The sequence below is a fragment of the Aspergillus brasiliensis genome (genome assembly GCF_001889945.1).
Source record: "Aspergillus brasiliensis CBS 101740 unplaced genomic scaffold ASPBRscaffold_3, whole genome shotgun sequence".
Lineage (NCBI taxonomy): Eukaryota > Fungi > Ascomycota > Eurotiomycetes > Eurotiales > Aspergillaceae > Aspergillus > Aspergillus brasiliensis.
The window spans coordinates 2,548,450-2,561,328 of NW_027137444.1; the positions used below are offsets into that span (position 1 = coordinate 2,548,450).

General features: G+C 49.8%; 3 protein-coding genes across 3 annotated transcripts; 1 reads left to right on the forward strand and 2 right to left on the reverse strand.

Moving 5' to 3' along the window:
* Nucleotides 1-5,318: 5,318 nt before the first annotated feature.
* Nucleotides 5,319-8,405, forward strand: pdeB (3',5'-cyclic-nucleotide phosphodiesterase PDE2; the record flags this gene model as incomplete). The annotated part of the gene is made up of 2 exons (XM_067626986.1): nucleotides 5,319-6,351; nucleotides 6,418-8,405. 2 exons carry the CDS (start codon nucleotides 5,319-5,321, stop codon nucleotides 8,403-8,405), a joined length of 3,021 nt encoding a protein of 1,006 aa, XP_067482269.1.
* Nucleotides 8,406-8,970: 565 nt separating this feature from the next.
* On the reverse strand, nucleotides 8,971-9,835 carry ASPBRDRAFT_52988 (SelT/SelW/SelH family protein; the record flags this gene model as incomplete). Its single annotated transcript, XM_067626987.1, has 3 exons — nucleotides 8,971-9,182; nucleotides 9,286-9,529; nucleotides 9,689-9,835. The coding sequence occupies 3 exons, from the start codon at nucleotides 9,833-9,835 to the stop codon at nucleotides 8,971-8,973; spliced, it is 603 nt and encodes a 200-aa protein (XP_067482270.1).
* A 1,012-nt stretch (nucleotides 9,836-10,847) lies between these two features.
* On the reverse strand, nucleotides 10,848-11,266 carry ASPBRDRAFT_52989 (guanine nucleotide-binding protein subunit gamma; the record flags this gene model as incomplete). Its single annotated transcript, XM_067626988.1, has 3 exons — nucleotides 10,848-10,910; nucleotides 10,979-11,036; nucleotides 11,115-11,266. 3 exons carry the CDS (start codon nucleotides 11,264-11,266, stop codon nucleotides 10,848-10,850), a joined length of 273 nt encoding a protein of 90 aa, XP_067482271.1.
* Nucleotides 11,267-12,879: the final 1,613 nt, after the last annotated feature.

Below are 12,879 nucleotides of genomic sequence, written 5' to 3' on the forward strand. Positions count from 1 at the left end.
AGTAGTGTGCTGCGGGGAGTGAGTGAGTACATTTTTAGTTGGTTAGTAGTGGATGGTTTATAGAAGTTGTAGTTGTGTGGTTGTGTAGTTTGGGGCAATGTGAGACGATCATGATGACAATGGACAGGGATGTTCATGGTACATTGTCTTCAGTGTAGTATAGCATATATGCATGGATGAATTGGACTGCATATACAATGAACTGGCAGTAACTGCTATGCGGTAGGATTTAATCTAGTGAGTGGGTGGTGATGATAGTACTACTCACTAGTACTCGGAAGTACTTTTCCATCTCATACTACATATAAATTTATATCATGTAGGATAGTATTGTATGGTATGGGGAGTGGTGAGAGAGTATCTTAATACACTAGGCGTAGATACCTATGTTACTTCCAATGAAGTTTATAGCATCTTGTTGTCTCAGCTCTAACTTGTAGAACAACATAATAAATAATACTACCGAGGCGAAGTTTCTCCTTGCATGTGTAGATAACTACTACACTACTCCGTACTAGTTCGTTAGAGGAATCCCGTGACCTCTCCCCGGTCGGGGAACTTTGTAACGGTCTATGGGTGCATCCTGATTGGTGGCTTTTGCGAACGTATCGGCAAGGCGGGATTTGCAGTCCTTCAGTTCTGGGTATTATTAATCACCAGTTACAAATTATCTAGATTAGAATAGGTTGTTGTCTCTTCAAAGTTCAAAGTATATAGTTCAATATACATACAGATTAGTAAGAACTATACTAATGGAGAATTCTTCCAATGAAGTAATCATCACTAGTACCAGCTCGCTGATATCGTACAGTCGTAAGAGGCTTCCGCCATTCTCGTAAGTGGCCTGCCACACAGGGTTCTCATCTCCCTCAACCATGGATCAGCCATCACATCATCCATATTATGGCGCGGTTAGTAAGTAAGCAGTGTGACTCAACGCCCCTTCTTCTATCGTTTGCCTCGTGGTTGAGGAAGGGAGGGAGGGAGGTTGAGGGAGGGAGTCGACGTCACCTGTGGCTGACTTCTTGCTGTGCCAGTTAATCTGCCAGTTGCTCAGTTGCCACTGGGAGGGGGAAGAAGGATGGGTAAGTGAGGGAGGGATGAACTCATTCCCTTTGGCTTTTGTGACCACATTCATGTGTATATGGTGTAATCACACCTAGGTTACATAAGACAGACATGCTGTACTGTGACCACGGAATAGATCACCTATTTAAGGAAGCGGACATTATAATATATACTTTTATACTTTTCGAGGGGAAAAAGGAATACTAGATAAAAGTGCAATACCGGCAGTGCCAAGTCCAGTAGACTAGGCTGCACTCTGCAAGCTGAGAGCTGACCAGACCGCCATGTGGGAATAAAATGGATGGGTAGGGGGGTGAGTGTGGAAGCTGTGTGGATGTACGGAAGGATCGGGCGGACAGACGGGATAAGATGGAAGTTCTAGAAAAAAAATAAAAAAAGATGATGTGTGTGTGTGTGTGTGCGCGTGCGAGGGAAGGGAAGGGAGGGGAGTCAGTCAGTCAGTCAGTCAGTGCCGAAGGAAGGGAACGAAGGAAGGAAGCGGGCGGGCAAGGCGGCCAGAACAGCAGTCCATTCATCACTGACCAACTGACTAGTCACCATTAAGGTAGGTAGTTAGGCTGTTACACTGACTCGTTGTGGTTGCTTTGCTTGTTGTTGGAACTTGTCCTTGTTTAGTATCTCTGCCGTCGTGTCGCTTTGGTGGCTGGCGATCGACGGGACATGAACCCTTCTCTCCCCCAGGGTTCGTGAGTTTAACGGTGAGGGTATAAGGGAAGTTCTGTCGGTTCCCAAAAAGAATATTCCAAAAATCAGAAATAATTATATGTGGACTGAAAACAGTTAAGTAAAATTAATTGCACAGTACGTAGTACGTACTCACACCCAAGAATGATGGGGAAAATGGGGAAACTGACTTGTTGATGTCATTTGTTCAGTTTCAGTTTCCAGGGTTGAATTAGAGCCACTTTGGGTCAAACCCGCTCATCATCATTTTAGCCGGTATCTAATCTAGACCCTCATGATGATGATAATAATGCTGAAGGGGGAGTAAATTAGTATGGTTGAAACATCTCCTCCCCGGTGATGATGATGATGGTGATGATGATGATGGAGAGGACAAGTGTGTTAACTAACCTACAGTAGTAGTAGTGAGCGTGCACTAAGAGACTGAATAATAATAACAATAATAATAATAATAATAACCACCACAAGGGAAATTAAATCATCCCTCCTTCCAGCGCCCGGTTAAGGCGCCAAGCCCCGCCCGGGAAATTCTAGAAAACCAACAGAGTCCAGCCTGGAGCTAATGAGATCGCTTGCTTAAGCGTCATCTTCTCCACTTTTTCTTTTTCGCGCTCTTTCTGTTTTCCTCTCTGTCTCTCTCTCTCTCTCTCTCTCTCCGCTCACTCTATCTCTTTTGGGGTTGCTTGTATTTCGTTGAGTTCTTTTCTTTTCCCTGTATTGTCATTTGTGGTTTCTTTTGGGCTCTGGACGGGCAGAAACTGAGGGGGGGTTTACGTGTTCAACCTCTCCACTGGTTCTCGTTCAGGGCAACTGAATCATAGTAATTATAATCATAATTATAATAATAGTGATTATTACTATTAATATTATTATTAGAATCATAGGACATCTTAATGTCTGAATAATTCGCATTGTATTATTGTGATGAATTGTGTTATAATCATAAATCTGTCTAAGAATAAAGGTGGAAATCTTGGTGGTGCAATGGTAGTCACACTCCTGCAATGAATCTGCATCCTGGCAACTTCCATCGAGGTTCTAGTCGAATTCCTTACATCGGTCAGCTGAATACAGACAACAAACGAAAAGTCCAGATGCAACCACCGAGAGAAGAGCAGAGCAGGGAAGTGGGGGGGGGAGCACACAGCCGATCGTACCTATCTAGCTAGACTTGACTCAGGACAAGACTTGACTCTAGTAACAAAGTAGTAAAGTAGTTATCCTAGCCCGGATTAATCTGTTCAGCTCCGAGGCAACCCCCCCGTCACTAGTCTACTTAGTACTTAGTCGAAGGAGTCGATTGCATGGTCAGATCGTCCCCATCCTATCGGAAACCTGAAACCCTCGAGGGAAACTCGGAGGAGACAGACAGAAAGAGAGAGAGAGAGAAAGTCGAGGCTACTCGGGGATCGTTGTTGGGTGGCCTGTGTGTGTGTCTCTGTGTCTGTGTACCGGATCTTGTAATCATGTAATCACATTACCATACGGGAATAAACCCACCCGACTTTCCATTGGATCTGACGACGACGCAAGCCTGCCGTGCCGCAGAGCTTCTGGAAGACTGGCAGAATCCGCAGGAATTCCCAAGCAGCAGGAAGTACGAACCTTGTTGAGCTTGTGGTGGTTCAGTTGCTGTAGAAAACTCTCTGCTTAGTTGTTTAACTACTTACTAGTTAAACTAGTAGAGAGTTTGTGAACGAGAAATGTCATGTCAGTCAGTCTCCCTTCTGGACTGTCAATCAAGAACTTCATCATCTTGGGTTCATCTGGGGAATTTTTGCTAGTGATTCCAATTCTCCATTCTCTGCCCGCATTGTCCACGAACGAACCTCTTTTCCCTCTAGTTAGTCTCTAAGCTCTTCTTCCTCTTCTCCTCTCTCCTCTTCTTCTTTTCCCTCTCGGTCTTCTCTCCCTTCTGCTCGGTTCCTCACCACCACCACCACTGCCACTTACTTACCACCCCGGTCGTTCTCTCATCTCTCTCCTTCTTTCTCTTGTCTCTCTTTTTCTCTCTTTCTTCACCCTTTCCTTATCTTTTCGACATTTCGACATTTCGACACTTCTTACATAACTCAAAAAAACTTTCTGCTCCATCCACTGTTCCTTTGACATCATCCGTGTCTCCTCTTCTGACATCTTCTTATCTCCAACTCTCTCACTCTCTGACCCTTGGGTCCCTTTTCCCCTTGATTTCCCCACGACCACCACCACCACGATCTACTGATTTCATATTTTATTCCCCGTTTCTCCTCCCCCCTCCCTCGATTTCCGGAGAGTGGTTCACTGGGGAAATAATATTACATCTATTTTATTATTCTATATTTGATTTTCCCTCTTTACTTTTACCTAATCTATCTCTCCAATTTTTTTTCCTATTGTCCATTTTACTCTGCCACAACCCACATCCCAGCCCAGACCCGAGCCGGTCGAACCATCCACCCAAGCCAACCTTCGCCCACCCGTGCGGCCCCTTCGCCCTCTCCTCCCGATCGATCTTCTTTCCCTCTCCACCCTTCTTCTTTCCTCAAAGTCTCGTGTCATCTTTTCTCCGTCTGGTCCTCACTGTGGCCCACCATGACGCCCTAAGTCTGTGATCTTTCTTGGGTCGCGAATTTCGTCGCTTTAATCTAGCCGAATTTCGCATGTGTCGCGATCTCTCTGTCTTCCCCCGTTGGGTCGATTTCACTCGGGCGCCATCTTCCACACCCCCCCGGTGGGTGACGAACTGACTACACACCACCAACACCACCACCACCACTATCACCTCTCTTACTACCTCTCTCACAATTGACCGAATTCCTACCATTCCCTTCGCCATCTTCATTTCCTTTCTATTTCTATTGACCCTCCTCCAACACTTGTGAGTGAAACAATCCTGTGTGTTTGCGTGGGCAACTGCCTGTGTATGCAGGTGTGGCGATCGCAGCCAACCGCCGTCTGGAGGCGTGCATGCGGTACCGTGCAAAAGAACCCGGTTGTCTCAGAAAGGGTTTTGGCTGGTCCTGCACGTTACCATCATTCCTTCTCACCCCCCCACAGGATAGAAGGATTATCGCTCATTCTCCTGCTGGACGGCTGCAGCCAACAAACTCATTGTTCAACTGCGCGCACCCTCCTCTCGACGGCGGCTTGTCGCCGTCGCTCATCTGCTTCGCTGGTCGCTGCACACTCTTCTTTTCTCTTTTTGTCGCCGGCTCCTGTCGTCGCTCGCATATTCTGCAGGCCGTTGCGTCCAGTCTCTGAACCTCGCTGACCCAGTCAAGAAACCAATTTAGAACCCAACTGTATAACGTCACCGATCGCAAGACTCTCCTTTTCTTCTCTTTACTTCGACTTTCTCAACGCTCCTTCGCTCCCCTTTGTACCGTGTACCGGCCGTTCGTTTCTCCCTGAGATTTCTCGACCCTCCCACACCACCTGTACTACTACCTCCGTCAACCATATGAACCCGAGTTCGGACCGGCTAGGCTGCTATCTCTTCTCCTCTCATATCTGTTGCTGTCCTGAGACTTGACATTTCGGAGTGGAGACCCCCCCCCTAGATGATGGGTGTTTCAAATCCAACCGACACCATGGATGGCATCGAATGCTCTGCAATCTATATCGACCACCGCGTCCGGTCAGAACGCTGGGTGTATCAAGGTACTCCGGAGGCACCGGCAGGCGCGGAGTCGGATACGGGAATAATTGAGGAACCGGAATCGCTGTCGTCCGACGTCCAAGTTCTGTTAGGAGTCTGTAAACGCATCTATCTCTGTCAGGTCGGCACATCCATCGCAAACAAGTTAGCAGAGATAAGCGACGGGGCTCAGAGTCGCTGCACACCCATCTTCGTTTTCTTCGATATTGATATTCACGGTGAGGAGGCCGCTCTGCAGCGCCGCCGAGCAAGCCGTGGTTCATGGCCTGATGTATCGCCTCCGTCGCCGGCTTCCCTACGTCGCGGCTTTACATTCACCTCACAATGGGAAGGGGCGTACGACCTGAAGTTGCTGTCGGGGTTGTCGGCGGACATTCAGGTTCAAGACGGCCCCAATGTGATCGTTCCGGTTGCTGTTCTGCGTCCTCCCTTCGCCGACCCCACTAGCGCCTCCCCGGCCGACCAGCCCCGTATTCCGTCTTTCCCGGATCCCCAGCATATCTCCAAGTGCCTGGACGCCGGTGCCGTGGACGTGTTAGTAACTCCGCTGGATAGCTGTAGAGCGCAAGCTCTGGTTGTCCAGGCGTACCGGACTCGTAAAACGGCTCTTCGGGAACAGTCGCGCTTTCTCTCCCGAAAGAAACTGCGGAAACATTCGTGGGTGGGCGTCAACGACGAGCAACCCTATGCGTATCTTCGCGAAGCCATGGTCTCCAAGCTTATGCGAGGCATTTGCAATCCCGAAGAGGTTATTGAAGAGTTCCAGGACCGGGAACTGGACGTTCGTCCGGAACGCGCGGACTTTGTAAGAGAACACATTGCACAATGGGGGTTTACCGCCCATGAGTTTTCGGACGACGAATTGGTCTTGGCTGCATTCGAAATGCTGCAGCATGCTCTGCAGTGCCCGGAACTAGAGCAGTGGCAGCTGACACCAGGTAAGTACACTTGCCGCAGATACTGGTTTCGTGGAGGTCAACTGACGACGGGACTCCTTTTCCTAGGCGAACTCCGGACGTTTCTCCTCGCCTGTCGTGCCTCCTATAATTCATTTGTCCTCTACCATAACTTCCGACACGCGATCGATGTGTTGCAGTCGGTCTTCTGCTTCCTGTTGCACATCGGCGCTCTTCCCCCCTATGGGCCGAATAGCCCGACGACCGACGACAAATGTCCGATCGCATCCCTCCTCACACCTTTCGATACCCTTACTCTTCTGATCTCCGCCATTGGCCATGACGTCGGCCATCCAGGCGTGAACAACTTCTTCCTGGTCAAGCTGAATGCCCCGCTGGCACAGCTCTACAATGACAATTCGGTCCTGGAGGCATTCCACTGTGCGGCCTTCTCCCAGATCCTGCGTCGCTACTGGCCGACCGCGTTCAGGGATCGACAACTCCGCAAGCTTCTGATCAGCTCCATCCTGGCCACGGACATGGGAGTGCACCAGAAATTCATGGAACGACTGGGATCGCTCCAGGAGAAGTTCCACGAAAACAACCGGACCGTGGATGGGTGGAAGCCCCAGGACTTGGAGCTTTATAAGACACTGCTGTGTGGGCTGCTGATCAAGTGCGCTGATATCAGTAACGTGGCGCGCCCGTGGGATGTTGCGGAGAAGTGGACCCAGATCCTGCAGGAGGAATTCGCCAATCAGGGCGAGATGGAGAAGGAGGTTGGGATGGAGACAGCACTATTCGGCGGCCCACCGGAATTGGGGAATGTTTACAAGCTCGCCACCGGCCAGATTGGATTCATGTCGATTTTCGCTCTGCCACTGTTCGAAGGCGTCTCCGACATCCTGCCCGACCTGAAGTTCACGGTCGAGCACATCCGCAGCAACCAGTCTAAATGGCATTTCCTCGCCGACATGGAGAAGAACCGGCAAACCTTGCAGGCTGATCTTCGTCCGGACGACCTGGTGTCGCCCCGCACCCAGAGTCCCATCCCAAGTTTGAGGGGCCTCCACGCGCCGCTAGCCATCAATAGTCCGAAAACCCCCCTCAAAACAGCCCTTCCGACCAGTGAACCTGCAAGTCGGCGGTCAACCCCAGATGATTACTTTGGTACCGCTCCGACCCCTCTGGGCTCGGACGATGCGCCCAGCGACTACAATGAGAACACTATTAGCCCGGTTGTTTCACCGGACACCCCGGGCCCATCTATGGACATCACCGGGTGTTCGATGCCATCGCCAGATGAGCCAGCCTCCCGCAGATCTTCTGGAGTCATCCCCGAGGGGCAGACCAACTCGCCGTCTGCCCGCCTGAGTGACAGTATGGACGGCTGCTCCGACGCGATTCGTGCTTCGAGTGATCCCACTGTCCTGGCGGAAGTCCTCTTTGCCAATGGATCCGCTGCAGGCAATGGCGACACCTCGGGTCGCTCTAGTGCTCGTAACAGCTCCGTGGAAGGGAGACCGAGTAGCTCGCGACATGGACCGCCTAGCGGTCGACGCCAGCACGCGAACACAGCTTCGTCAGGACGCACGTCGGGCCCCTCAAATTCGCAGCGGAACAGTTGCACTCGTACCCACAGCGTCAGCACGTACAGCAACAACATGACTCCGATCTCCCCATCGACGAATGCCACCAGCTTCCTCAGTGTGGATAGCGACGAGAAGGGCTTCCCCCGCGAAAGCATCAGCCGGAGTGACGGTGAGTGGGACCGGGCCTACACGCGACCGGCCACATCGAACCACCCATCGGTCAGCGCTGCATACCCCAGCACTCGCCGGGCTTCCGACCCGCACAATTACGATGCTGCCAAGGTGACGTCGCCGGTGGGGAATGGGACGAGCAGCTCAGCACAATCCACGACAACGACTGGAAGCATGAAACACGAGGGGCGTGGGCCCCGGTGGGACGAGCACGGGTCTAAGGAGCACGCTCCTCCGCGCAAGCTGCCGAAGCGACGAAGCCGACTGCGGTTGGCGTTCTGGAAGCGGCGCACACATCACTCGCATCAGCACGAGCTGAGCGGGGAGACGTGATGGTCCGGAAAGTTGATTGGATTTCAGTTTTCTCTTGTTTTACTCGATTGGGATGATTCACGGTGTTCCTGGCGGGTTGGATTTCGCGAGTGAGCAAAACGAGGGTTGGGATTACATGGGCACATATGAATGGGAAACATTCTGGTGACGACTCTGGATTTTATGATGGAATTGCATGATTTGACGACCGGCTCGGTGGATATAGCTATATCTGAGCTTTTTTTTGACGATGATGCTCAGCCAGAAACAGGCAATGTCTGGCTGGCATGGCACTTTACTTCTTCGATACTCTTCTTTCTTTCTCTTCTTCCGATCTTTTTCTTTCTTTCACTTTATCCATTTTACACATTGATCATAACATTTCATTTGTCACCATACAGAGGCGGGCAGGCACGGGGCAACTAGAGACGGGGCGTGGACTGGCGTTCTGGAGGTGGCTCAGGCAGGACTGTACTTGATATTTGTATGGGTTTTCTTCCTTGTTTTCTTGAAATGGATTTGAGCATACTCTATGCTTGCTTGCATTTACATGACGATTCTATTGGTTGATGGAGTAGTTAGAAGATCACTGACACTCCTCACACTTCTCTCCTTTTGTAGTAGTAGTAGTAGTAGTAGTAGAGTTCTCCTGTTCCTGACTCTTCCCCACCACCTTTTCATCCCCATCTCGACTACTTTGAACCGGTACATTCGCAGCCCTCAAGGCGCGATCAGTATGTCCCAAATCCCGACTTGGATCGACGACATTCCTCACCAGACTTTTAAGCACCTTGACTTCTACAAAACAGCCAATTAGCCAGATTCCAGCCTTATACTTTGACAAACCACAAGAGACAGAAAAGCAAAAAAAAAAAAAAGAAGGAAAGATAATAGAACATACCAGGAAACCCCCCATTCGTCTTCCTATCCCAGAGAATAGTCTCCGTAATAGTAGGATCCTCATCCTCTGTACTAGTACCTACTGCCACTTCTTCCCCTTGCGTCACACCACCACCACTACCTGTAGAGGTAGTAGAAGTGGAAGAAGAATGATACATCGTAACAGTAAACACACCGCCCGTAGCAGGAACCAGAGCTACTTCGCCGAGCTGGGTGCTGAATGTGGAGAGGAGTTCTTGGGCGAACTATCCCGATACATATAACAATTATATCAGTATGAGTATAAGATATGTATGTGTATGTATATGTAACTCTTGAACAGTTTGGTTGTCGTCACAATAGGGAGTGTATGAGATTATATGGTATGTTGTTATGTATAGAAAGAAATATGTGGGGAAACTCACGTATGCAGCGCGCAGTAACCATTTACATTGGGTGCAGTATTTGATGGTGATGCGGGGGAGGTGGTTGTGCATGTTGTGCTTTTCTTGGGTTGTTGCTGTGGTTGTGGCGGTGGTGGGTTGCGTGAGGGGTGGGAGGGGAGAGGTCATTTTCAATCTTTATTCAGTTCTTCTTGGTGATTGTGGTTGTGATTGTGATTGTGATTGTGATGGTGGTTGATAGGATAGATAGTAAGTGAGGGTGAGGATGGGAATTGGGTAAATTGTGTGAAGATAGCTGAGTTGGGAGGGTATGGATTGATTGGATGATGTCAGCGGGTGGGTTCTAACTCAGTAGTTAACAAACTAGCTAACTAATAACTAGTTAACTTGACTACTACTATTACGAACTACTATTGTTGTCTGATATCGGCGTATGTCTAGTGTACGGCCAGTGCAGGTGTCAATCTAAAAGTATTCTCCGAGATCCGGGTCGTTGCATATGATCCATTCTGTGATCTGCCTTTCATTTATCAACCCCAGTACTCTGTATGCTGGCAATTACTGTGTTTATGTATGAGCAGTTGCTTCAACTATATTAACTAGCCCATCTATACTACAAACCGGGCGTCCGATTTTGTTTTCCCCATCCCGTTTCCAATATCACAGCTAAAACATAGGAAAGATGTCCAATAAAATCACTAGAAGGGAAAATGACTCCTGTCGAGCACTCTCACACGCCCAACACAAAAATGAGAAAGGAAAAAGAAAAGGTGTAACTGGAAGCCCACGGGGAGCCGTGTCGCGTTTCAAGGCGAAAGAAAGATCATGAACTGGTCCAATGGTGCGACCGCTCAGCCCCTCCCAGTTCATGCAGGTCCAGCGTGCTCCCTCGAGGGCCAGAGCCTCGCATCCGCTTCTCCGTGGTGGTTTCCTCTTCTTTTCGTCGCTGACAATGCTCACCAATCGGAGCAACAAGGCGGATGGGCTGTCCATAGGTCCAAGGTATGGTGACAGAGAATTAGATATTGAAAAAAAAAAGAAAGGGTCGAGAAGTTTAGAAAAAAAGAAGTGGTGAGAAATAGAGTAATTGTCATCGCAAGAGGGGATATAAAAGCGCCGACGGACTGACGGCGACCCTCAGTCCGTCCGAATCAAAAGACGTGGAAATGTCATGAGACCATTACATGACCGTGCAGCATCCTCCCTGCTGCTGAGGGGCGTATGGGTCCTCGCGCTTGTCGACCTGCGACCGTCAGTAACCTGCACGTAATCTTTGCACAACCGGAAGAAAGTGGGAAAGATGTCGCATACCTGACCCCATACGGATGGTACCATGAAATCGCGCGTGTTGTTGCAGTAGTTGATCAACCTGGATAAAACGCGATGGGGGGTAAGTATCACGCGGTGGCTGGAAACGGGCGGAGTACGACAGCCGGGGGGAACTTACGACAGAGCAGCCTCGGACACCTTGACACGAGGCCGGTCGAGGTCCTCCTTCAGCCGAGCATTGAGCTCGGTCAAACGACGGTACTTGAGATCGGCCACACTCTGCTTCTTGTTCTTGACATCACCACCCGATCGGAGCTCGTAGGCAGGCATCTTGACGACGGTCGGGACGGAAACGAAACGTGCGAAACCCGGGAAGTTAATCGATTAAGTTGGAGACGTAAGCGCGACGATGAGATCGGGCGGCGGCGGCGGCGGCAGCAGTAGCAGCGGAAGTGGAAGAGACGTTTGGAGGGGGGTGGATGTGCTTTGGTGGTGGAGGTGGAGAGGAAGCAATGTGATGTGTTGGATGGGAGACGGTGGATTCAGCAGGATCGGTCGGGCGGCTCAGCTTAAGGTTCTTTTTTGCGCGTCGAGCCGGCAGGAAGTAAGGGGAAAAGCAAAGCCGGGCGGGAACGGCGGGCGGACGCGAAAAGGGAGGAGGTGGTGGTGGTGGGAGGAGAACTTGGGGGAGAGGATGGAGACGATATGAGGGAGGGAGGGAAGAGGGAATGTAAGTGGGAACAGCGACCGGGGTCTCCGAGGAATTGATTTCTAAAGAATGAATGGAAGGGGGGGGGGGAGAGAGGCTGAACTCGACTTCACGAAATTGAACGTGAGTAAGAATCAGACGAAGAAGTAAGAAGAAGCAGAAGCAGAAGAAATTAGGGAGAGCAGGAAGAACCAGGAGGAATTGCTGGGCAAAAAGGAAAGCGAACGACTACTGCTGGACCGGAGGAAAAAAAGGGAAAAAAGGGAAAAAAAGAGGGGGGAAGGGAAAAGAGAAGGGAAGAAGGGAACAGGAAACTGACCAGCGACTTGATTAGTGTTAGTATTAGTGAGTTTAGTAGTGTAGTTTGGGAAGAGAAGAACTAGTTCACTACTGGTAGTTAGACTGGCAGTATATTATTCAGAGCAAGAAAGAGGGGGGAAAAGAGAGAGAGAGAAGAGGTGGTCTGTGAGTCGCAGGGGCAATCCGTTCATTTCCCACTGGAATCCATAATTCTTCTTTCTCCTCCCCCTGAGCAGAGGAGCACTGGAGCAGTACGAACTAGTCAAGTTTAGTTCAGTTATGTAGCTGGATAGCTCGGATGCAGTCAGCAGAAGAGGCTGTCTAGCAGGCGTTTTTCCGTTTTGCGTCAGGTTGCATCTCCCCCATGCAGCCTCTTTGCTATTTTGATTCTTAATATAGTCAGTCACCCATGAATTGAATTGTTTGTTGTAAGCTTGTAGCATTATTGCTGGAGGAGGCTCATCAGCCTCACGTGGATGGATCACTGCTTGATCCTCTCTCCTCCCCCTCCCCCCATAACTAGTTACTTACTACTCCGTAGTTGGCTAATTATACTCCCGCCCCTTCATCACCAGCAGCAGCAGCAGTAACTCTCTCGTTTGTGGCAACCTTGTCAATCGTATATTTTATTTCTATCTAGATACACTAGTCGATAGTTCAGAAGCTTGGACGCGTTCATTTCAACATGTTCTTCCTTCTTTCCAAGGGATCGTCTCAGACGGGCCAAAACACAGTCCATCTGCCGAGTTGGAGCAGGAATGAGGATAGCTTCCGAGGTGGCTGAGGAGCACAACAGCCACTCTCAAAATGAGGAACAATTGGCTAAACAAAAGGTATGGAAGGAAAAAGATAAAAAATGACTATATCAATGCCATGCTGAAGCATGACTGTAATGAATTTCATTCCCATGGGGCACCTCCGTGAATCCCAAGCA